The sequence below is a fragment of the Triticum urartu genome, chromosome 4A (genome assembly GCF_056163025.1).
Source record: "Triticum urartu cultivar PI428250 chromosome 4A, HENAU_Tu73, whole genome shotgun sequence".
Lineage (NCBI taxonomy): Eukaryota > Viridiplantae > Streptophyta > Magnoliopsida > Poales > Poaceae > Triticum > Triticum urartu.
Genome location: NC_141876.1, coordinates 113,629,863 through 113,654,904, shown reverse-complemented (window position 1 = coordinate 113,654,904; position 25,042 = coordinate 113,629,863). Strand labels below are relative to the sequence as shown.

The window sequence follows — 25,042 nt, the reverse complement described above, 5'->3', positions numbered from 1 at the left end:
CGCGCCAAAGAAGAACTCTCAGATGCGACCCCTCCAAAAAATACTACGGCCCATCTAAAACAGCCAATCCCCACCCCCGCCTCAGCTTACCGATGCGACCCCTCCAAAAAAAAAAAAACTCACCGACGCGTGTAAGCTTCTCGGCTCCTCCACTCGCCGGTGCGCGTCACCATCTCCATCTCCGCCGACCACGCGGCTGCCTCTCCGTCCATCGCGGTGGCGCCGGAGCCGGTGAGGCCGATTGGACGACCGAGGAATCCCTTCCCGCCCCTCCCACGCGGCCTGCTCCGATCCCGATCCCCCCTCCCACGCGGCGCCGAGTCAGCCGACCACCAACCCCTCGCGAGGTAGGTCACGAAGGTATCTCACCCCGAACCCGAAGGTACACGCACGCGCTGACGCCTGTTCCGCTCGGAGCCTTGCGTCACATACTCACATGGTGGCGCGGTGCGCACATGGAAGATGCAGAGATAGTACCTGCGTATCCGCGCGCGACCAAGCCGTGCAACCGCAGGTGCAAAGCATGCCAATTGGGGTTCTAGCGATTCCCGCGTAGTATAAGTCTGGCGTGTTGGTTCACCACGCCCGACGCAAAGGATTCCCTCACATTGGGATTCTGTTTCATATTTTACCGTGATGATGCACTGTCCCTAGATTTTGGGTTCTAGCGGTTCCCGTGTATGGCTGGTCATAGTGGAAGTAACTTAGCGACTAACATAACACACTTCAAATTTTTTTTGCTTATGTGACAAGTAGTTAATGAGAAGTAGTAACATAGCACTTCCCAATACAAGATGAGTCTACAAGCTAATAAATGAAGCCATCTATGACACTATTACTATGTTACTTTGCACCATGAAGGTAGTAACTTAGACTAGTGTCATATGCATGACACTAGTATAAGTTACTCCCCACTATGACCAGCCTAACATTGGCGTGTCGGTTCGAGGAAACCGTGCTAATTAGCATGCGATAATCATGGGGTTCTTCTTAATACTAGCTACAGTGCTTTTATTTTAGTCATTCGAGAGTAGTGACGGCAGGACAAGTGCAGACAAACTACATTGGTCGTGAGATTCTGTTCATATGTGGTGGTGATGCAGTAGGACTAAAATTATCTCTGAACATGACTTGAACGTTGGGTTCTAGCGGTCTACATGTTTAAGAGTTGAAGGAGACAATGCTAATTAGCACATGATAGTCATGGACTCTGTAATTTTGCATTCCGTCTGTTTTAATTCTGTCAGCATTTTGTTTTGCTAATAGTTGTGGGGAAGGATTGGAACACGATTATATATATTGCTTCCAGAAATGATGTCAATTTTATTCGATTCAAACGTTTAATTGTCAGCAAAACCAGGTTAAGCTTTGCTCCGGAATGGTGCCTACATGACGTTCCTTCCCTAATATTTTTTCCTGGTCTGAGTCGCGAGTCAGAAGGTCCACGTTAACTGAAGCGAATCAGATTTATCTGGAATATTTTGACTTTGGAGAATGGCTCCGACCTTAGCTTGTCAAGCTTGTTTAGCAGGAATCTACCCCTCTTGCAGCAACTTGCCAGTACTTTAGTTTTCTATTGTTAGGCAGCTTGGATTATGCAGGTGATGGTGACAAGTTTCCACAGTACTAGTGGCTGTTATCTTCCCATTTCAAAGTTCAATGTACTTCCGATCTCAACAGTAGGACTAAAATTATCTCTTAACATGTCTATAATATGGGGTTCTAGACTTCTAGTGGTCTCCATGTTTAAGAGTTGGAGGAGACCATGCTTGTTAGGAGTACATGATAGTCATGGATTTGTAATTATGTATTCCGTCGGTTACAATTTTCTCTCAGCATTTTGTTTCTCTAATATGGGGAAGGGTTGGAATACGAGCATGTATATTGTTTTGATAAATGACATCGAATTTATTCGATTCAAACATCTAATTGTTAGCAAAACCAGGGTAAGCCTTCATGACATGCTCCCCTCATATTATTCGTGGTCTGAGTGGTGAGTCATACGGTTCATATTAACAGGAACAAATCATATTTATTGCTCACTAAAAAAATCAGATTTATCTAAATTTTTTTGACTGGAGAATGGCTCCGACCTTAGCTTGCCAAGCTTGTTTAACAGGAATCTATCTTGCAGCAACTGGCCAGTACTTATGTTTTCTATAGCTAGGCAGCTTAGATTATGCAAGTGATGGCGACAAGTTTCTACAGTACTGGTGGCTGTTACCTTCCAATTTCAAAATTCAATGATTTCCCATAATTGTTGAAATTTCCGGCCGTCTAGCTAGGCTCATATTTCAGTAATGTCTCAGTCATCTGAAAGAGAAATCAGTTGACCATGCATTGCCGCCCTTGGACTGTAATATATTGCTTACTCAAACCTGAGTTTAACCATACACAAGTCTATGTGGTAGGATGCAAACAAAATATTGACCTCAGTTGACAGTGAATTTTTACTTTAATGTACACAGGCCTCAAGTTGTACTGTAGTTTACCTAGAGGAGAGATCGGTTGTCTTCTATCGTGACCGTGGGATTCTATCTTGAGAATAAGGCATATTGCAGAGGTTTATTTTTGAACTGCATGAGGTATGCATTCATTGGACCATGCTGTAATATATCTGACCCCTTGAGAAATTTGTTTTGGCTGGTAGTTCTTAGTGAGTTGATATGCTAGCCAACTAGTAAGTGATGCATCAAACCAGAAATTAGCATGTCCTCTAGTGTTTGCTAATCTCAATTTTTTACCTAAATGGAAGACAAACTTCTTGTACTAGAACTAAGTTTCGTTCTTCAGAGGAGGACAGCACACAGCCACACAGGCAAACCACGTTATTCTAGCATGCTATGTCTAATCAATGGCATCGGAACCTTCTGCCTCCCTCTCGTCCAGATAAACCAAACATATACTGTACAGTGCTAGTGCGTCTTCGTTTGTACTTCCCGTTGGCATCCATGTTGAGTAGTATACCGTGTATCTTATGAGGGATTAGGGAACATATCGATAGACAAAGGATGATGCTTTAGGTGACTTGCTAACTAGCTGGGGATTAGGAGACCAGCAAGCTGATGCTACAGAACAGAAAGCAACAGTTTGTTTTGCTGCTCTTGTTTTCAGCAATTGCTGTGAGAGGCTCCTCTCAACTACCGAACCCCATAGGGCTTTGATTGGTGGAATTCTCAGTGATCTTTGTCCACTGTTCTTTCTTCACATATTTTGACAGACGTTAGGCCGCATTGCATCAGTGAAATGCCGACAAGTGTCATTTGAGAAGCTCTCTATTATCAGCTTAAACCCTCTGACATCTGCCACTTGTTTCAAACCTTTATTCTTATTCTCACCTGGCGTGGTCATTGGATATTCGAATTGCCCACTCAGGAATTTTAGGCAAATGCTGGCTCCATCAATGTATTACCATATAATACTGCATATTTGATTTATATTGTCTAATTAATAGTTTCTTTCCTTGTCCAGCAGCAGTGCTTACCAACTATGATTATGATGATAATTAGGTATCCACCTGCCGTCCTTAACTCATTTGATGTCAGTGAGCATGTTTCCTGAGCATGCTAGGCTCTCGCATCGTTGACAAAATGGACCATACAACCATTCCTGTTAGTCTCAAATCTCAAGGAATTAATTTGAGCCCTCTATGACGAAATCTTGTAGGGTGTGGTGGGGGCATATGATACTTAATGTCCGGTTGTGAAGGCAGTTGTACTGCTGGTTGTGATGAAAAGTACCATGCTGCCAAGATCCTTTTTAAAGTGATTATTTCTTTTACATCATATTGTCTACACTCTTACAGTTGTACTTTGGCATCTTTTTCTTTTTCTGGTCGAACACAACAATATTCCATGACCAAGTAAATTCACAATGTTACTCTTGACAATGTGCAGATGTTGCCAGCTTTGCTTGTCCTGTAATAAAGACATCTCAGCATAGTGCAGGAAAAAATATTTAGTTACCTCAGTGGAATCATCCAGACTCTCTCCAGAGAAAAAAAAATTATACAATGCTGAAAGCTCTCTCGAACACACCATTTGTGCACTTGTAATCTGAAGTTCTGAAATAGTCAGTGAAAAGCTGGACGTGGTTGGACTCCATCCAGATTTTCCTGCTGTTGGTAGTTTCTGGAAACGATCATTTTGGAATTGCCAGTCGGGAAGGCAGGAGAAACATTCAGATTCGTAGCAAGAGGCAGCCTGGAACCAGGAAATCTGTGTGGCCTACGCTTGTGTTTTGTAAGTTCCACTTTGCAACAGCTCTACTCCTTGAGACAAGCAGCTTTGCCCTCTTTTAGTTTTACTCTATTGTCTACATCTCATAACTCCATCAGAATCTGCCAATAATTTGTATCACCTTACAATAATGGGCTTTATGAATACCTGATTGGTACCAAATAAAGAATCCAGTTTGGGAGAAAGTTGGTGCCATGAATTTATTACACCACAAATAATTTGGACACACATTAGCATGACAAAATTAACTTGGTTTGGGCTGGTCAATGATCATGAATAATGTTTAAGTATTAAACGTCAACATTAATTCTGTATCAGACTGAATGAAGCGGTGCTTATATTTTTAAAGAGATATAATATAGTACTAAGAAACCATTTCTTGAGCACAAAAGTTCAAATCATATGATTTGCATCTAGGTCGCATTTTGTTGCCGCTCTACGTTGCCATTGGCACATATGTGCAGGCCATAGCAGCTTTGAAGTAGCAACAGCACATAGTCCAACAATTGACTAGATGCTGCCACGTAGCAAGAAGAATTCTTGGAATATGCCATTAGCGTATTCGCAGTCCCTTCTGTTTCATTCTGCCAGGCCAGCAAAATGACACATTGCACACGTATGCTTTTTCTCTTCTATTTTTATTGTGATGTTTTGGGGGGTATGTATGTATGCTGTGAAGTTGGTGGGGAACTACACAAGAGCCAATCACCTCTAGCTCAATCCATGTTGCATTAGGCTCCAAGATCAGGACAATTTAGCATGCATCAGCCATGAAGGTGGGGTCCACACATTCTCTTTTCTCCACTGCTAATCTCTTGCCCCTCCGCCATGTGGTTTCTCTATAAGACACGGTGTGAGGCTACACATCAAGGCAATTCTTATCGTAGATAGCAACTAAAATGGAGACCATGTCATATCCTTGTTCCCCTCTTCTCTCCCTCCCCACACATGAAGAGAGCAGCTTTTTCATGTGGTCTCCTCAAGTAGCTCTCCACGAGAATGCCACCATCCATGTTGATCATCCCACTGATCAGCAACCTGATAATGTGTTCTTGGACACTGCAGCTCAAGATTATGCTAATGATTGGCATCAACAAGATGCTTCTGATCTTGGTGTGTTCACCTATTGTGATGAGAGGATTCTGGGCCAAGAGAGTGGCAACTTGGTCGCGATCCAGGAAGAGCTCATGGAGGAGAACAGTTTAACTGATCTCCTCCTCACTGGTGCAGAGGCGGTCGAGGCGGGGGATCCAAGATTTGCCTTGGCAGTGTTCTCAAGGCTTGATGGCCTCCTCCTTGGCAGCCCTGAAAATGCAGCAGCCGGCTCTTTTGATCGCCTGGCCTACCACTTTGCCCAAGGTCTGCGGTCCCGGATCTCCAGTGCAAGCACCAGTTGCTCTCCGCCGGAGCCACCGGCGTCTGACAGAATGTCGGCGCAGCAGATTATACAAGAGCTGTCACCGTTTGCCAAGTTTGCGCACTTCACTGCCAACCAGGCCATTCTAGATGCCACCAAGGGCGATACACATGTGCACGTTGTCGACCTGAACATTGGCGAGGGCATCCAGTGGCCATCGTTCATGTCAGATCTTGCCCGTCATGGCGGCATGTCATTCCACCTCACGGCGATCACAGCAGACGCCGACTACACCGACGGCGTTCACCATGCATCTGCGCGGCGGCTCTCGGAGTTCGCTGACTCCTTGAACCTCCCGTTCCAGTACAGCTGTCTCTGTTTACATAGTGATGAAGACCTGCATGAATTCTCCAAGAACTGTAAAGGTTCGGTGATCTTCTCATGCGACACAACAAGCATGCCTTACAAGTTGCTGAGCAAGTTACCGGCACTCCTACCTGCCTGTGTTAAACTGTTACAGCCAAAGTTAATGGTCGTCGTAGAAGAGGAGCTGGTTAGAATCGGAAAGGAGGTGCCTCTATGTAAGGCCTCCTTTGTCGACTTCTTCTTCGAGGCATTGCACCACTTTACCACGGTGTTCGAGTCACTGGCCAGCTGCTTCGTTGGTGGTAACCAGGGGGCGTGCCTGAGACTTGTGGAGAGGGAGATGGTGGGGCCAAGGATACAAGACTTTGTGGGGCAGTATGGGTCTATGACAGTTGAGGTCACTGCTCCTCGGGTTTTGGAAAGGTACGGGGCTTGTGACCTGAGTGGTTGCAATGTTGCTCAGGCCAGGATGCTGGTTGGGTTGTTCAATAGGGGGTTTGAGGTTGTGCATGAGAAGGGTAGGCTTGTGTTGTGCTGGAAGTCCAGGCCATTGACCTCTGTGTCTGTTTGGGCTCCAATCTTAAAAGAAAGGAGCTCATGACGTTCTTTTTTTTTGTTGTTGTAAGCGTTGCAGTGAAGAATTTCGAGGAAAACGTATTTGGTTAGTGAGCCACCTTATTTGGTTTCTATCTCAGCCTGTCTCTCTTGCTCTTGTTGGCTTCTCATATACTACTCCGTCTCATAATGTAAGATGCTTTTTCAAGCTATCTTAGCTTGAAAAAACGTCTTACATTATGGGATGGAGGGAGTATCTCCTAGGGTAACTTCTAGTGATGAATAGTCTCAAGTAGCAAGTGGAAAAATGAAATTTGCTCACATATGAGCTCTGCTGATTTTACTGCAAGAATGCTCATTTATCTAGTTGTTTGTTTTGCTCTTATGAACCAGGTGTCAACCAGCGCAAATAGAGAGGGAGGGAGGAACTGGGAGAGAGTGGCTGGCTGATGCCCAAGTTGTATTGAAACCATGCCTTTTAGGTCACCCCGAAATGATTTATCGTAGTTGTCATTATTTTATTTGAAAAATATAACATTTTTTTGCCCGTCTGCACAAAATAGAGAAAACATCAAAAAGTCTGAAAGTGACACTCTTGTAAACACAACAGTGCCTGGGCCATTGCATTTGGTCCATTTGTGGGGTTAGGACTGATTGAAGACTAGCTCATATTTAAAATGCACACAATGTTTTCTGCAGCCGTATTCATGAAAAGGTGGAAATAAGTGAGCCGAAAGAGACATTTTGTATTTTGTAGGAGCATCCAACTGTGTGAACTGCTTTCAGTCACCATCATGATGCCATATGTTTCTGGCAAGCTGCAGACTTTGACCTCATTCTATCACCTCTGAAACAGTGTTACTCTTTGCAAATTAACTCCCATCTGATCACTTACTCCCAGGGAGGGCTCGTCTCAGCTCAGTGCGGAGGTTCTGATTTCAGCAGTCGCAGATGATCTTGGCAGCTGTTTCATCTCATTCCTGGCTCACATAAATGGCACTCAAACTTGTGAGGATAATGATCGTAGAAGGCTGGAACTCGTGTTGCTAAGGATCCACACTGTTGTTGTGGAAGCAGAGGGGCGGCACATCACAAATCGAAGAGTGTTCTTGCAGCTTAAGGCACTTATTCAGGGTGTGTATCTCGGGCATTACATGCTCGATAGGCGCAAGGCAGACTCAGGAAGTACTTGTTTGTTGTGGATTTCATCTATGATGTGGATGAGGCGACATGGACAAACTTCCAACCTTATTTGCAGAACTTGCCAGGCACTGAGATCAAAATTGTAGTGACAGGCAGAGCAGAGTAAGTTGCAAACTTGGGGACTGCTCAACCCATCAGGCTGAAGAGTCAGTCTCAAGAAGAGTACTTGGTACTACTAGAATGCACTTGCCTTTGGAAGCATGGATCCTGATGAGCATCTGAAACTGGCGTCTTTGGGTATGCAACTAGCAACACTCCTACAGGGATCATTTCTTGGTGCAAATATACGAGCCACTAAGAGCGAGCCCAAATGCTCAATTCTGGCGTGGTGTATTACATAGCATAAGGGGACTGGCTCACAAGCACTTGAGATCCTTGGGCACGCATCCAGAGGAATTTCTGGAGAGAATGCTCCTCTGAATTACACAAATGTGTCCTTAGTGGGTGGTAAAGCTCAAGGATGCCATGTATATGATCTTAGGGACGCGAGCTGCCAAAGCTGAGGATAGGAAAGCATGGCATGAGCCCGACCACTGTCGCCGCTCGCGTCGCTCCCGTGCGAGCGACACGGGCGGAACCCAGAAACCTAGCGCCCCCACCGCGAGATCCACCCCTCCTCTCCCGCCGCCGCCGGAGGAAGCTGCAGGGCGAAGCCGCTGCAGCCGACGGCGGCGGCGGGGGCCTTGCTCGCGTCGTGGGATGGCCCTGGTCACGGCCGTGCCTCCCTCGGTGACCGCGGCGGCGGATTTGGCAAGGGCGCTCGGATTCGACTCGTCCGGCTCCGGTGGCCTGCCTCATCGTCGACATGAAGGTGCTGCTGCTCGAGCGCGGCCCGTGGTCTGCTAGATGGTGGAGGGGCGCTCGGGGGTGGCGCTGGCGCCCAGATCCACCTCGTCCTTCTCAGGTGCGTCGGGGGCTGGCCTGCTCCTTTCCTTCGGCGCTGTCTCGATCCGGCCTGCCTCTGTGCGCCGCTGCATCTTGCGGCGGCCCTCGGCTTCTCCGGCGAGCGGCTGTTCCAGCTCGGGGAGGCGCGACCCTGGCTGTTCCTGTGCTCGGTGGGGCAGACTTAATTTCTGCCCAGATCCGGTGCGCGGCGATGTGGTCTTGCAAGATCCGGGCAGCACACCCTGAAGATGCCGTCATGGTTTGTTGGTTGCTCACGCTCCGGATGCAAAATTCTGGGTCGACTTGGTCGACGCCGGCGGCAACGGCGGCTGTGGCTGTCGTTTTCCTTGCGGAGGGGCCGCCGTGGAGCTGTTTTTCAGCCGCAAACCTCCTGTTTCGTTGTTTTCCGGGTGAAAACCTATGGTCGGGCTTGCCGGATCGGGTGGCGGTGGTGTCTCTGGCATCATTCCCTTCTTGGAGGCGCCATCTTGGAGACACGAACTTCGGCTAGTGTTGGTGTGTGTGGATGAAGGAGGTACGGCTGGTGGTCTGTTTGTGCGGCCGACTGGGGTCGACGGTGGTGTGTGATGTGGTGGTGGAGTGGTGGTGGTGCGGCCGGCTTGCGCTGGTGTGCACGGTGAAGCGATCCGGGTGTAGACTCGGCTCCTTGATGCCCTTCGGCTTCGCCGGCGGTGCCGCTGTTGTGTTGTAGCCTCGGCTGCGTGTGACTCTTCGTCCGGGTGTGGACTCAGTCGCTCATTGCCCTTCGGCTGCACCAATAGCCTTGAGGCACCATGGATGGTCTCGGTTGATTGGAGCTCTTTGTCTACGGTGGTGGTGTTCTCGTGCAGCTCAGGTTGGTAATGGTTGCTCAAGACCCTCTCATGGTTGCCATTGTGTTGCGGCGAGCTTCATGCTCTTGGTGTTGCCTCAGCTCATCTTTGCTCGAGGATGGCGCAAGATGCCTTTCAAACTTGCTAATCGTTCCGATTTCCTGTGGCGGAGCCCCAGTCAAAGTTCGTGTCTGGGATGACACTCGTTGATTGTGGATGCTCCTGAGTTGTGTCGTGGGGGCTGGTATGCTCGCCGATGTGTTCGGCTGTTTGCAAAGTCCTGGTATTGTGATCTCCCGACGACACCCCACATCTACTTGCGTCTCTCGTGGTGATGGTCTTATGCCTACTAGCTTGGTCGTGCCTTGTACGGTTTTCAGCCCGGTTTTCCTTATAAACAGGTCAATTTGTTCAGGTTTTCGATCCGGTTTTCCTTATAAACTGGATCACTCCTCTGGCATTTTGGCCACTTTGAGCAATATATTCAGGTGGAGGAACTCCTCCCCCGGTGATTCTAAAAAAAAAAAACTGACATCGCAGGAGCTACTGACACCCGTCCTGAGGTGTTCCTGTCGCAGATAAGTTTGAGGTGTTGGGATGGAGATCTCGGATCCTGCCTTACTGTGATTATGTTTTTTACTTACAAGAACAGAAGCACCGTCGTAGCATCAGCAAGAAGAATCACCTGGCACATAAAAAACATCAGCGTGAATGTTAATTTGGCCAACAGAGGTGCACGGAGGAGTTATCTGCATCCCCATCCTTAGTCTAGATGTAGTTTGAACCTTTTTGCTGATATGCAGTTGTTAAATGGGATATGTAAAGTGCAGTCAGGGACGTGGAGTTTCTACACCTGAGCTCATATGCTCCTGCTATGAACAGTAAAATAAATAAAATAGAAAAACATTTCAAAAAATTCTGAAATTTTTTTGTGGCATACTTTAAGAAATGTTTGTTGTGCATGCAAAAATTCGTCATGAAATGACATGGGTGGAAGGCATGGTAAAAAAAACAAAATCGATACTCTAAAAATGTTACTTTCAAACGCATTTTGGAGCTCTGATTTTGATTTTTTTTTTTGCCACAACCTCCACCAATGTGGTTTGGTGATGAAATTTTGCATGCACAACAAACATTTCTTAAAGTATGCCACAAAAAAATTCAGAATTTTTTGAAATGTTTTTCTATTTTATTTATTTTACTGTTCATAGCAGGAGCATATGAGCTCAGGTGTAGAAAGGTACTTTCGTGCAGTCACTTCCTATTGCTACATTGAGTCGTGTATGCCATATAATTCTCATGAAGGAAAGTACATCACACTTCTGACTAGTCTAATGTGTATGGTCAATTCAGTTTAACCCAGTATGTGTCGATGACTAACTGGCTTCAGCCACATGCCCACACCTTTGAATCATTGTGCTGGCAGTTCCATTTCTTGACTTTTAGCCACCTTAGTGCTATGTTTCTTTTAAAGAAAGAAAAAGTTATGGATAATTGCTTCCTGGTCAAGGCTCACAATATAGATGCTTATCTCTACAGTTGCTAGTGATGGAGGATGACCTGAAGAAGCTGAGGTGCTCCAGCCACTGATCCTCACCATCGTCGACCATTATCGAGAAGGCGGAGGTGCAACAGAAAACAAACTGAGAAAAGGTCCTCCGGCTCAAGGGGCTCAAGGTAGAAACAAGTTACAAAAAGGAAACTTTGTACATGAGTGTTAGAACGAGCCACCTCATCATATGAATTTATTTCTGTCGTTGTCATATAACCCTGGGTTGCTGTCTTTCTTGACCTTGTTGTCATATAACCCTGGGTTGCTGTTTTTCTTGACCTTATTTCCCCACCTTTGAAACAACTACTTTCTTTGCAAACTAAAATCAGATCTTGGCATGGAGGTTCTGATTTCAGCTGTGACAGGTGATCTTGTCAGCCGGTTCATCTCTTTCCTGGCGCAAAATTATGGCACTCAAGCATGTGAGGAGGACCGTAGAAGGCTGGAACGCATCTTGCTAAGGATGAACATGGTTGTTGAGGAAGCAGAGGGGCGGCACATCACAAATCGAGGGATGTTCCTGCAGCTGAAGACACTCATGGAGGGCGTGTATCTCGGGTACTACATGCTTGACAGGCTCAAGTTCCAACCCCTTGGAGAAGAGAGCATTGCAGATGATGAGGTGAGTCACTGGAGCCAATCTCTTGCCGTTTCTACTTTTAACACCGCCAAGCGCCTTCGTTTTGCTGTTGCTGCTTCTATGATGAAGAACACACCGATAGCATTTGGTACCAGGAGCTCAACAAAGTTGAAAAGTGTTCTTGAAAGCTTAGAGGCTACGACTGCAGATATGAGAGAGTTTGTCGTGCTCCTCGGCAGCTGCCCTCGTCTTCCTCGCCAGCCATACTGTATGTACCTATACATGGATAAGTGCATGTTTGGTCGCCATGTCGAGAAAGAGCAACTTATCAACTTCTTGCTATGTGATGACAGTCGTCACGATTGCACACATATTAGCATCCTGCCGATCATCGGCCCACACAGAATCGGGAAGAAAACACTGGTGCAACATGCTTGCAAGGATGAGAGGGTGTGCAATCGTTTCTCCCACATGTTTTTCTTCAAAGGAGATGATCTAGCGAACGGAGTATTTGCATTGAACAACCAGGCAGCCTCAGGGAAGTACTTGTTTGTCGTGGATTTCATCTTCGATGTGGATGAGGCAGCATGGACAAACTTCCAATCATATTTGCAGAAGTTGCCAGGTGCTGGGATCAAAATTGTAGTAACAGGCAGAGCAGAGCAAGTTGCAAACTTGGGGACTGCTCAACCCATCAGGCTGAAGAGTCTGTCTCAAGAAGAGTACTGGTACTACTTCAAGGCACTTGCCTTCGGAAGCATGGATCCTGATGATCATCCGAAACTGGCATCTCTGGGCATGCAACTAGCGGCGCTCCTACAGGGATCATTTCTTGGTGCAAACATACTCGGCGAGCTACTAAGAGCTAATCCAAGCACAGAATTCTGGCGTGGAGTATTATCGAGCATAAGAGGACTAGTTCGCGAGCACTTATCGTCCTTCGGCACGCACCCAGAGGACCTCCTTGGTAGAAATTTCCCTGTGAATTTCGGCAGTGCGGCCTTGGTGGGTGGTCAGGCTCAGCGATACCTGGTGTATGATCTTCGGGAGGCTGGCCCTGGTCAAAGTGAGCTGCCAAAACTGACATCGCAAGAACTACTGACAGGCCGTGATATACCTGTTGAAGACAAGTTTGAGGTGCTAGTATGGAGATCTCGGATCCCGCCTTACGGCGACTACGTTGTTACTTACGAAAAACAGAAGAATCATGTGGCAGTGAGAAAACGTCAGCGCAAAAGTTAATCTGGCAAACAGAAGAGTGCACAAAGGACTTAGATCCCCTTCCTTGTAGTTTAGTAAATTATTGTTCCCCTTTTTTGAGAACCTATTATTCCTTTTTCTATACTGATATACTATGTGTGTATATGCACTTTTTAGATGGGGTATGTGAAGTGCAGTGAGTTACTGTTGCTAGCCTGAGTTGTGTGTACGTACGTAATTGAAGCCTCGTGTAAGGAAACTGCTTAAAACTTGTGACTACTGTGTCTCTGTGTGTGAGCATTTCAATGTAACTCCCCAGTATGTGTTGGTGGCTAGTTGGCTTTAGTCACACCAAGTTCCACGTAGTCTTTGCCTTCCTTGACGGCCACAGTACAGCTGCCGTAGGTTGCTTTCATGGTCAATGCCTCTTCCGTTTGATCTCCTTGAGCCAGAAACACGAAGATGCTTGCTAATCTTGTTAAAGCATATCTAGTCGATCCCTTAAAACCTTTTAACTCGTCAAAATGAGGGTTAAGGGCATCCTGAGGGTTACCGCAACTGTCTGGACTACACGATCTCAACAGTTTAGCCATCCGACATGGTTTTGTATCGGTCCGCCGAGCATCCGGATGCACTTTTCTCGTAAACCCGAGACAAACTGGGGGATTTTAGGAGTCCGAACAGCAGACACATAGGACTCTTACACCCCCGGCCCACCCAAAACCCCTCCCGGACCCCGCACCTCCATCCTCTCCTTTTCTCTCCTTCCTTTTTTCTCTCTTGCTTTCGTCATCGGTCCACCACCCCGGCCGCCCAACCACACCCCTATCGGAGCTCGGCAAGTCCGTCACCTCCAATGGTACACCCGGGCTCCAAGCCGCTTCTCCTCCTCCGCCATTCCACACCTTTCCTTCGACCTCCGTGCAAGTATCATCAGCTCCTACAATACTCACCATGTCCGGCAGTTGTTCGATGAAATGCCCATGCTAATTTTTTTTGTTTCTTGTACTTTGAAGCAATGAATTCGGATATGGAGTACATATGCGAGCACTATGTAGAGTCGTCTGACAACTCGCCCGACGAGGAGGACTACGTGGATGAGATGTTGATGATGCAGGCGGTCCTTGCAGACGCGGAGCGTGCGGAAGAGCATGTTCTCAATTTCAAGGTATCGATCAAGGGTCATCGAGTGCTCAATTGCAACATGGTGCACGACCATTTGATGTTGATGGACGACTACTTTGCCCCTGATGCCCTCTTTACCGATAATTTCACCGTCATTTTCGAATGCGCAAAAATGTCTTCGATTGTCTTTACCATGGCATCTAGTCCTTTGATGACTACTTCATCTTGAAGAAGGACGTCGTGGGAAGGATTGGTTTCTCTGGTTACTAGAAGTGCACGGCCGCACCGCGGATGCTTGCATATGGTACGACCACTGATTCTTGGGACGTGTCGTGGTTTTGTCACGGCAGATGTCCTAGAGAAAGGACTTAGTCGTGGAGCCATCTCGACGGGTTAGCTTGAAGGGGTTAAAGCGAACACAAGGACGCAAGAGAGTTTATACTAGTTCGGCCCCTTCAAGGAAGGTAAAAGCCTACGTCTAGTTGTGATGGAATTGATGGGGTTTTGATGACTAGGGAGCAAACAAGCTTCGCCTATGTCTCGAGTTGTTGTCTGTTCTCCCTGAACCGCCGCCAGGTCGCCCCCTTATATACACGGGTGACGCCCGCCGGTTCAGAGAGTCCCAACACCGGTTCATACTCGTATCCGGGTTGGTCCCTCCTTGTTCCTAACTTACAGTACAAGTATATGCACAAACGTCGATGTACGGCTACAGGTTGTAAACCGACTACGGGCCTTGGGCCTTTATCTTCCTCTTTAGGCTTTAACACATTTGAACTACTGATGAAGTTAATCCGGCCCAGGTAGGCCGGTTTATGCCCAGTAGTAATATCCCCAACATTAGGCCCCAGATTGATTTGAACAGGTTCATGTCAATCCTTAGCAAAAATCTTCGTCTTCAACATCTTCTTGTAGTTGTTGAACCGCCGTGATGTCATCTTCTCTGTTTGCTGTAAACCGGCGTGACATCATCTGTCATAAAGAAAACATCCATGATATCCTCTTGTTTAATAGATTCGCAATGACCGAGGTGACCGCTCCACTTCCAAAATCTGCGGTCCCTTGATTCCCGCGCCTGACACATATCCTTTGCCTTATAAATAGGCCCGAAGGGTCATTTCTTTTCTTCCCTTCGTGCCCTTCCTCTTCGTCTTCCTCGCGTCGCCAGTCTCAGAGCTCCCCCGCTGCCGTCGTCTTCTGCATCACCCTTGGCCACTGCATCAACTTGAACGCACCAGAAAGCCGCGGCGACCTTCCGCGTCTTCCTCAGCTCTGGTAGGTCTTCTGTTCTTCTCAACATAGATCTGATCTAGGGCTTCGTGTTCTTGCGGTGTTCATCATTTGTTCATACTCACGTACTAGCTCCTGGATGCACATGTGAACCCTTGCTTTGTGTAGCGGTAACTTTCAGTATCCGCCGCTAGTTTCCTGCCCAAAACCATAGATCTCACATATACTTCTGCTCATTGATTCAATACTGTTCTGCTTTGATCTTCGACTATTTTTCTTATTTTCTGAATTTGCTTCAGACCCAACGCCGTAATAAGATCTTGTGAAATCTGTTTCTGCATACTTAACCATCCGCAATCTCAATTGCTTCAATGTTTAGGTCAGGCGGTTTAACCTTATAGAAAATTTTCCAAACCGGTATATGCCATTAGTCCCCTTGTTGAACCGCCAGATGTAGGTTGCTTCATGAAACTCTGGTTTAGATAGGGCTGTTTCCGGTTTAACATTGTACATACCAGTGCATTTTAATCAATGCATTTTTGAACTGGGATCTTTTACCTTGTAGATTCCATCATGGCCAAGCAAGTGTATGAGTGCAATTGGGTTCCTTCTCGCGTCACAGAGGCTGAACTGGACGATTTAGTCCTGATTGGTGCTTTAGGCAGTAAGGATACAATCCATTGGAGGGCTCCTGGCAAAGAATGCCCTCCCACACCTCGAGAAGGAGAGGTTGTTGTTTTCGTAGATCACTTAGCCCGGGTCTTTAAGCCGCCCGGTTCTAAATTTTACCGGGATGTCTTAGCCGATTTCCAGCTCCATCCATAAGATACTGGCCCCAACTCTGTTACCAATATGTGTCACTTCCAAGTGCTCTGTGAAGCGTTCTTTCAAGACGAGCCCACAGTGGAACTGTTCAGAGACCTATTCCATCTAAACCGTCGTACTGAATTTACTGACGGCTCCAATACGGAGTTGGGTGGTGTGGCGATTCAGAAAAGGAAAGAGGTCACATACCCTCACGCAAAATTGCATAGCCACCCCAAAGAATGGAATCAGACATGGTTCTACTGCAAAGACACCTCCCCTGCTGGTGAAAATCCCTTGCCTGGCTTTCGAGCGAAGCGGCTCAGCAACACACACCCTTCTCCACAAAGATTGACTGCACAGGAGAGAAGTAAATATGCTCCTCAGCTATCAAAGCTCGGAGCTTTTATGGCCAACGGTTTAACAGGGGTTGACCTTGCTCGCTGTTGGATATCATGGAGCATACTGCCTCTTAGTCTGCGCTCCAGTTTGATGTGCCAGTATACTGACCGTGTTGATGACCCACTGCGACACTCAAGACTCCAGCTCTCTGGTGAAGAAATCACAGAGGCTGTGCGTAAGATACTGAATGAACCGGAACACATCTGCGCCAGAACCGGCCTGATTCCTTTCTGTGCCACCAACAAACCGCCAGCTGTAAGACTTTGACTTTTCCCTTTACTGAATCTGTTATTGATATATCTGGTCATTGTTTTTAATATCAGAGTCTGCACAATCAGGGCGATGATCCGTTTTGGAGCAAAAAACTGCCGCAGGAGAAGTCAGAAAAACCAGACAAACCGGAAAGAGCAACCCGACAAAAGACTAAAGCTGTGAAGAAGACTGCCCATAGGAAAAGAACCACTGCCTCTTCTAATCCGGCTCCTGACGATGAGGTTGATAATTCGGACTTTGAGGTAGAGCTTGACTCGGTTTATTTTTCATGCGTCTTATAGATGATGATATTTGTCAGGATGATGTCGAAGCTAGCCACGCGGATGTTGCCGAGGTAATTATTCTCTCTTCCGATTCAGAAACTTTGCCTTCACAAAAAATCCGTCAGGCAAACCGGAAAGTTAAATTTTCTCATCCTCTTGCTTATTTGGATCCTAAACTTCTTATGAAGACCCAACAACACGAAGCTCGCCGCACCACCCGGCACAGCGGCCAGGTAGTTACCTCCGCCGGTTTACCGAATAGTCCAGTTCGGAAACACCATTCCGAGGTCTCTAATTTGCTTGTCAGTGCTTGTCCTAAAGAGGGCTGCTTTCATCAACCTCTTACTCCGTCTGACTCCAATTATCAGGTTACTTCCCACTCATCTTCTGGCGAGTCATCGGCTACTCAGCTCCCACCGCTCAAAACGGTGTTTGGGTAAGCTATACTTATTGTGATGTTTGCAGTACATTGCCTTAGAACATATTCTGTATTTGATTTTGTTATCCTTCTCAGGGCCAAACCTAGGCCAAGCAAGAAGGCCCGCCTGGATAAAGCGGCCGAAGAGGATGTCGTTCTTGAAACGGACAAGACACCCAATGCTGAAGCGGCTATTCCTGAGGATATTCCCAACGATCCACCGCAGCAAGATGATGATCTTATTGCAGAAGAGAGACCTACTGACACCTCAAGTCCTACCCATCATCCTAAAGGTTCCATCCGGATTGAAAGCTCCACCGGTCCAGCAAATCCTACTGACAAGCCAATAGCTCCAGTGCAAACCGGCGGTACCAAAGATGATGAGGTTGTCATTACTGGTACTGGCCATACCGAGCCAAACAATCCTGTCGCTTTATCCAAACATTCTGCCAAGGAAGAACTTGCTGCCTTTGGTAAAAGCAAGTGGAACACTGATCTGACGACTTACGCTGCTCTGAACGCCCAAGATATCCATTCCGGCTATCTGAACTGGCTGTATACCAGCCGTGACTATGAAGCCGGTCTGGTCAACATGATGAAAGACAAATATGAGGTAATTTCCATATGCTCCTTCCTGCTTGTATGCTTCCATTCCTGACTCTCCTAGCCCCCAAGGGCCGGTTTGGAATATTCTTTCAAACCGGGACTTAAATAATGTAAATCTTGTTGCTTTGAAATTTGCTGATGTATCCCCCAAGGGCCGGTTCAACTTTAGCGTAGTTAAACCAGTACTTTAAGTAATTGAAACTGCCGTTTCAGAATATATATGATCAAGTAGCCATTAGCCCCCAAGTGCCAAGTTGAAAACTTGTATTGATCTTGGGACTTTGTAAACAATCGAAAGATGAAAGGGGTAAACCGAAGGCCGCTTTAGATCAAATATGCATTAGCCCCCAAGTACTAAGCGCATAACTTGTTATGTGGTTGGTACTTGAATCCTTCTACCAATTTGTTAAAGCATATATCTGTATGCATGCAGGCGGAGCTGAAGACGAAAGAGAACCAAGTCATCGATCTTCAAGAAGCCCTGAAAACCCAACAAGCTGAAACCTCCAAAGCAAAAGAGGAATTGGCCGGTGCTTTAAGCGCCATGGAACAACTTAAGGAGAACTTCAAGAAGAAACGGGCGGACTGGGCCACTGAGAAATCCGCTTTGATCAAACGAGCAGAGGATGCTGAGGCTGCACTAAAACCAGTGGCAGATGAACTGACCAGCATAAAGCGGCACGTGCATGCCATGACCGCTGCTATCTTTGGTAAGCCAGTTTTCCTACTGAATTGGCTCTACCTTCTGACAAAGTCGCCGGTTTATTAACCCTTTATGGTATTTCAGGGACACGTATTGGTCACTTGGGGTCAGATGTATAGAAGAAGCTAAAAGCCGCCTATACATTGGTTGAACAATTATATACTGGTGCCCAGCGGATCATCTGTACCGCCTCTCATAACAAACCGGCGCCTACTTTGATTCAAGATACTCTGATGAAACTGTCGGTGCTTCCTGCCCGGATTGAGGAGCTAAAGAAATCTGCTGCTCGAACCGGCGCAATCAATGCTTTAATCCGGGCAAAAGCCTGGGTGCCGGATTTTGATCCTATTGAAGCGGCTCAGGGCTATCCTAGCCTGAAGGAAGACGGATCAGAATTCGGTGAAGCGGATCTGCAAGCGATAAACCGGGAGGTGCGTCCACTAGCTTGTCAGTTGCCTGAGGAAGCAGACTTATCTCGTTATCAAGCGCAATATGACAATCAGAACAAGCGAATAGCTGCGCCAATCCATGAATCGGAAAATCTGATTCCTCCAATCCGTAAGCATACTTACGCTCCCGATATTGACCCGTCCTTGCTGATCCACGATGAAGCTGTTTTTCAAGCATTAATGGGAATCGACTGGACAACTGTGGATTTCCAGCCACTGGGTAGGGATACGGAGGCTGAAGCGGCGCAGGACGACCCACAACCATCAGGCCAGGCTGGTGACCAAGCTTGAACTAGACGCCGGTTTAAAACTGCCTCTTCTTCGCGAAAAACAATTATATTATTATGGGCACCGTGTTGCCTTGTAATAGGCTAGCTGATACCTTTGATGTTGATATGCCTTCGTGCATAATTTGTTCTTCCTGTGGCAATGAACTTTCCAAAACACTTTCTGAAATGAAAAATTCGTCAAATGCCACCGCGGTTGTACCTCAGGCGGAATATGATGTCTGCATATATGAAAACAAAATTTTAAGTATGACAAATTTTGAGATACATGATACCTGCCGTCATTGAGCGTGAAGTTGGCTTGGCCAATCTTGAAGTGGAGTTTTGCAAACCCATACTGTTGGAGGAGATAACAGCTCCTATATATATATATGACGCTGGTTTACCATGTAAACCGTGTCGGGTTATAATAAACACCGTGTTACTCCATAAGAGGATGTTAACAACACGGATCAAACCGGTCAAATAGCCTCCGGATTGACGTGAACTGTGTTCCGTCAATTGAAAAAAAAATTGTCAGTTTAAGAAACATAATGAAAAGCAAAAAAAAACCCTTCAAAGAAAAGTGTGAAGCAAAAGAAAAGTTTTATTTAAGCTGATCAAATGGCGTTACCATGGCTAAACACGACCAAGTTCTCGTTAGGTGTAACTATGGTTCTAATCAGCCAGGTCCCCAGATGAAACCGTGGCATTTATGCCGACCAAATGGCGTGGTCATGGTTCGGGTTCGACCAAGCCTCCAAGTGATTCTGTGGCCTTAGGCCGACCAAGAGGCATGACTGGTTCAGACATGACCAAGTCCCCAAGTGATCTGGTGGCTTTCGCCTATCAAGAGGCATGGTATTGGTTCGGACACGACCAATCCTCCAAGTGATATAACACGATGCCTTTAGTAAAGCGAACTCAAGGGGTAAACCGGAGGCCGCTTTAGAGCAACTCTGTGTAACCTCACATGATGTAAAAGAACAGATACCCCGCTTTAGCTGAGGTTCCAGTTTATTATATTTAATCATAATATATACATTGTCGTAATATGTACATAAGTATAGCCAATGGCTCAGGTGTAGTAAGGCCGAAGATGAGCTATATTCCATGGCCTGTTAGTCTCCTCCTCTGATGTACGTGAGTCCTTATGCTCTCGAATATCGATCAGATAGTACGACCCATTGTGCAGATTCTTGCTGGCCACGAAAGGCCCCTCCCAAGGTGGGGATAGCTTATGCATGTTAGTCTGATCTTGGATGAGCCAAAGCACCAAATCTCCTTCCTGAAAGGTTCTGGTTCTGACCCGGCGACTATGATAACGACGAAGATCCTGCTGGTAAATTGCCGATCAGGCGGCTGCGATGTCACGCTCTTCATCCAACCGGTCCAAAGCATCTTGCCGTGCTGTCTCGTTGTCCGCTTCAATATAAGCTGTGACACGAGGTGAATCATGACGGATATCACTGGGGAGAACCGCCTCCGCTCCATAAACCATGAAGAACGGTGTGTATCCTGTTGATCTGTTGGGTGTTGTATTGATACTCCATAGCACAGATGGTAATTCTTCTACCCAACAACCCGGTGTTCTCTGCAAAGGAACCATGAGCCGGGGCTTGATGCCTCTCAAGATCTCTTGATTAGCTCTTTCTGCTTGACCATTGGACTGTGGATGTGCCACTGATGAAACGTCGAGCCGGATGTACTCTCGTTCGCAGAACTCCTTCATAGCACCTTTGGATAAATTGGTACCATTATCTGTGATAATACTGTGCGGAAAGCCAAACCAGAAAATCACCTTTTTGATGAACTGAACCGCCGTGGCCGCATCACACTTGCTAACAGGTTCTGCCTCCACCCACTTTGTAAACTTGTCAACCGCCACCAGGAGGTGGGTCTTCTTATTTTTGGACCTTTTGAAAGGCCCAACCATATCCAGCCCCCAAGTCGCAAATGGCCAAGTAATCGGAATCATTCTCAATTCTTGAGCCGGTACATGAGCGCGCCTTGAAAACCTTTGGCAACCATCACACCGTCTGACCAGATCCTCCGCATCAGCATGAGCAGTTAACCAATAAAAACTATGGTGAAACGCTTTAGCCACCAGAGACTTTGAACCGGCGTGGTGACCACAATCTCCTTTGTGGATCTCACGCAAGATTTCACGGCCTTCTTCAGGAGACACACAGCGTTGGAAAGCCCCTGATATACTGCAATGATGCAACTCGCCGTTGATGATAGCCATGGACTTGGATCGCCGGATTATCTGCCTTGCTAGAATTTCATCCTCTGGCAACTCACCCCGGTTCTTGTACGCCAGGTAAGGAAGCGTCCAATCCGGAATAACATGAAGAGCCGCCACCAATCGAGCCTCCGGATCAGGAATAGCCAAATCCTCTTCACCAGGGATCTTGACCGACGGGTTGTGCAGCACATCCAGAAAAACATTGGGTGGGACCGGTTTGCGCTGAGAGCCCAGCCGTCTTAAAGCGTCTGTCGCTTCATTTTTCCGCCGGTCCACGTGATCCACCTGATAGCCTTTGAAATAACCTGCGACAGTATCCACCTCACGACGATATGCTGCCATGAGTGGGTCCTTGGAGTCCCAAGTGACAGACACTTCCTGGGCCACAAGGTCCGAGTCACTGAAGCACTTAACTCGACTTAGATTCATCTCCTTAGCCATCCGGAGACCATGGAGCAAGGCTTCATACTCAGCTGCATTGTTAGTACAAGGGAACATTAAACGGAGAACATAACAAAACTTATCACCTTGTGGGGAAGTTAATACGACTCCAGCCCCCGAGCCTTCCAACTGCCTGGATCCGTCAAAATGGATGGTCCAATACGTATGATCCGGCTTTTCTTCAGGTGCTTGCATTTCCGTCCAATCATTGATGAAATCAACAAGTGCTTGAGACTTAACCGCTGTCCGAGGCACATACTTCAAACCGTACGGCCCCAGCTCTATGGCCCACTTTGCAATCCGGCCAGTTGCTTCCCGGTTCTGGATGATATCTCCCAAAGGAGCAGAACTGACCATCGTAATTGAGTGCCCTTGGAAATATTGTTTAAGCTTCCGGCTTGCCATAAAGACTCCATACACCAGCTTCTGCCAATGCGGATACCTTTGCTTGGACTCAATGAGCACCTCGCTGATGTAATAAACCGGACGTTGAACCGGATGCTCCTTACCTGCCTCCTTTCGCTCTACCACAATAGCTACACTGACCGCCCGAACATTAGCAGCAACATATAGCAGTAACGGCTCCTTGTCAACGGGAGCGGCGAGCACAGGCGGATTGGCCAATTGTCGCTTTAAGTCCTCAAATGCTTCATCAGCAGCAGAACTCCAGACAAACTGATCCGTCTTTTTCAACATCTGATACAAAGGGATTGCCTTCTCACCCAGGCGACTGATAAACCGGCTTAGCGCAGCAATCCTGCCTGCCAGGCGTTGAACATCGTTGATACACTTCGGTTTAGCCAGGGAGGTGATAGCTGTGATCTTCTCCGGATTAGCCTCAATTCCCCTGTTGGACACTAGAAAACCCAATAGTTTGCCTGCCGGTACACCAAAAACACACTTGTCCGGATTAAGCATCATCTTGTATGTTCTCAGATTATCAAAGGTTTCTTTCAAATCATCAATCAGAGTCTCCTTCTCCCTGGATTTAACCACGATATCATCCACGTAAGCATGTACATTACGGCCAATCTGCTTGTGAAGACAATTTTGTACACACCGTTGGTAAGTTGCCTGGGCACTCTTGAGCCTGAAGGGCATAGACACATAGCAGAAGGCTCCAAAGGGAGTTATAAATGTTGTCTTCTCCTGGTCCTTAACTGCCATTTTGATCTGATGATAGCCAGAATACGCATCCAAAAAACTTAGACGCTCACAACCCGCCGTAGCATCAATAATTTGATCAATACGGGGGAGGGCAAAAGGATCTGCTGGACAAGCCTTATTAAGATCTGTGTAATCCACACACATGCGCCAGGTGCCGTTTTTCTTGAGGACCAACACCGGATTGGCAAGCCACTCAGGGTGAAAAACTTCAATAATAAAGCCATCTGCTAAGAGCCTGGCTACCTCTTCTCCAATCGCCTTGCGCCTTTCTTTGTTAAACCAGCGGAGGAACTGTTTCACCGGTTTGTATTTAGGATCCACATTAAGTGTGTGCTTAGTGAGTTGCCTCGGTACACCTGGCATGTCAGAAGGTTTCCATGCGAAAATGTCCCGATTCTCACGGATGAACTCGATGAGCGCGCCTTCCTATTTCGGATCCAAGTTGGCACTGATGCTGAACTGCTTGGACGAATCGCCAGGTACGAAATCAACAAGCTTAGTCTCTGCTGCCAATTTGAAATTCAGGGCCGGATCATGCTCCGTAGTTGGCTTCTTCAATGGAGTCATGTCCGCCGGATCAACATTGTCTTTATAGTACTTCAACTCCTCGGTGGCACAAACCGACTCTGCATAAGCCACATCTCCTTCCTCGCATTCCAAAGTGATTTTGCGGCTTCCATGAACCGTTATTGTCCCCTTGTGACCCGGCATCTTGAGCTAAAAATATACATAACAGGGACGAGCCATAAACTTGGCGTATGCCGGTCGCCCAAACAGGGCATGATATGGACTTTGGATTTTCACCACCTCAAACGTCAATGTCTCCGACCTGGAATCATGATCATCCCCAAAGGCCACTTCCAGAGCTATCTTACCAACGGGATATGCTGATCTGCCAGGCACTACACTGTGGAATACTGTATTAGATGGTTTGAGATTCTTATCTGTTAGCCCCATACGTCGGAAGGTCTCATAGTACAGGATGTTAATACTGCTCCATCCATCCATGAGCACCTTGGTAAACTTATAACCTCCCACCTGAGGTGCCACCACCAGAGCCAACTGACCCGGATTATCGACCTCGGGTGGGTGATCTTCTCTGCTCCATATGATCGGCTGTTCAGACCAACGTAGATAACGGGGTATGGCCGGTTCAACAGAGTTGACTGCCCGCTTCTGAACCTTCCGGTCTCGCTTGTCCAAGCTAGTGGTAAAGACATGGTACTATCCACCACTCAACTGCTTTGGGTTGCTCTGGTAACCCGACTGCTGCTGCTGTTGTTGGTTGTAACCACCCTGGTTGTTCTGATTATTTTGACCATTATTTCCGCCCGGATTACCATTAAACCCTGAACAGGAACTTCCTCCACCGTAACCCGGCCCGGACCCTGAGCCATCGCCAGATTCGCGATCATACCGGAAATTATTAGAATTCTTGAATTCCTGCATAATAAAGCAATCCTTCCAAAGGTGGTTTGCTGGCTCCTCCTTCGTCCCATGTTTTGGACAGGGCTGGCTTAGCAGATAGTTTAGGCGGTTTGGGTTAGGGTTGGGCGCCCCACTATGATTCCTTGGCCTACCCTTGCGTCACTGGCCATTGTTCTGTGCGTTGGTATTAGCCACAAAGTCCATGTTACTGTCCGATTTACGCTTGCCTCCTCCGCCATTACCTACCCAATGATGCTGCTGACCTTTGGAGCTGTTGTTCTTTTTTCCCTTCCCTGTCTTGTCATCATCAGATTCGGGATCCTTGGTACTATCAGAATCAGCATATTGCACCAAAGCGGTCATGAGAGTCCCCATGTCGGTGCAATGACGCTTCATCCGTCCCAACTTCAGCTTCAGGGGTCCAAACCGGCAGTTACCCTCTAGGGTTAA

The 25,042-nt window shown here is 47.1% G+C and overlaps 2 protein-coding genes and 1 pseudogene across 5 annotated transcripts; all 3 read left to right on the top strand.

Annotated features, from left to right (window-relative positions):
- Nucleotides 1–257: 257 nt before the first annotated feature.
- Nucleotides 258–13,045, top strand: LOC125550900 (putative disease resistance protein RGA3). 4 transcript variants are annotated; one of them, XM_087517945.1, is made up of 3 exons: nt 258–4,241; nt 10,977–11,114; nt 11,319–13,045. In XM_087517945.1, exon 3 carries the CDS (start codon nt 11,327–11,329, stop codon nt 12,809–12,811), a length of 1,485 nt encoding a protein of 494 aa, XP_087374071.1. In that variant the 5' UTR covers nt 258–4,241; nt 10,977–11,114; nt 11,319–11,326; the 3' UTR covers nt 12,812–13,045. The 4 variants fall into 4 exon arrangements, with proteins under 4 accessions (XP_087374071.1, XP_087374070.1, XP_087374072.1 ...); XM_087517944.1 differs by lacking the exon at nt 258–4,241 and adding an exon at nt 7,998–8,623; XM_087517946.1 differs by lacking the exon at nt 258–4,241 and adding an exon at nt 7,998–9,460 and having other exon boundaries at nt 11,355–13,045.
- On the top strand, nt 4,249–6,648 carry LOC147975034 (protein NODULATION SIGNALING PATHWAY 2-like). The gene has a single exon (XM_087517947.1). The coding sequence runs from the start codon at nt 5,138–5,140 to the stop codon at nt 6,560–6,562; it is 1,425 nt and encodes a 474-aa protein (XP_087374073.1). The 5' UTR covers nt 4,249–5,137; the 3' UTR covers nt 6,563–6,648.
- Nucleotides 7,510–8,222, top strand: LOC147975033 (uncharacterized; annotated as a pseudogene).
- Nucleotides 13,046–25,042: the final 11,997 nt, after the last annotated feature.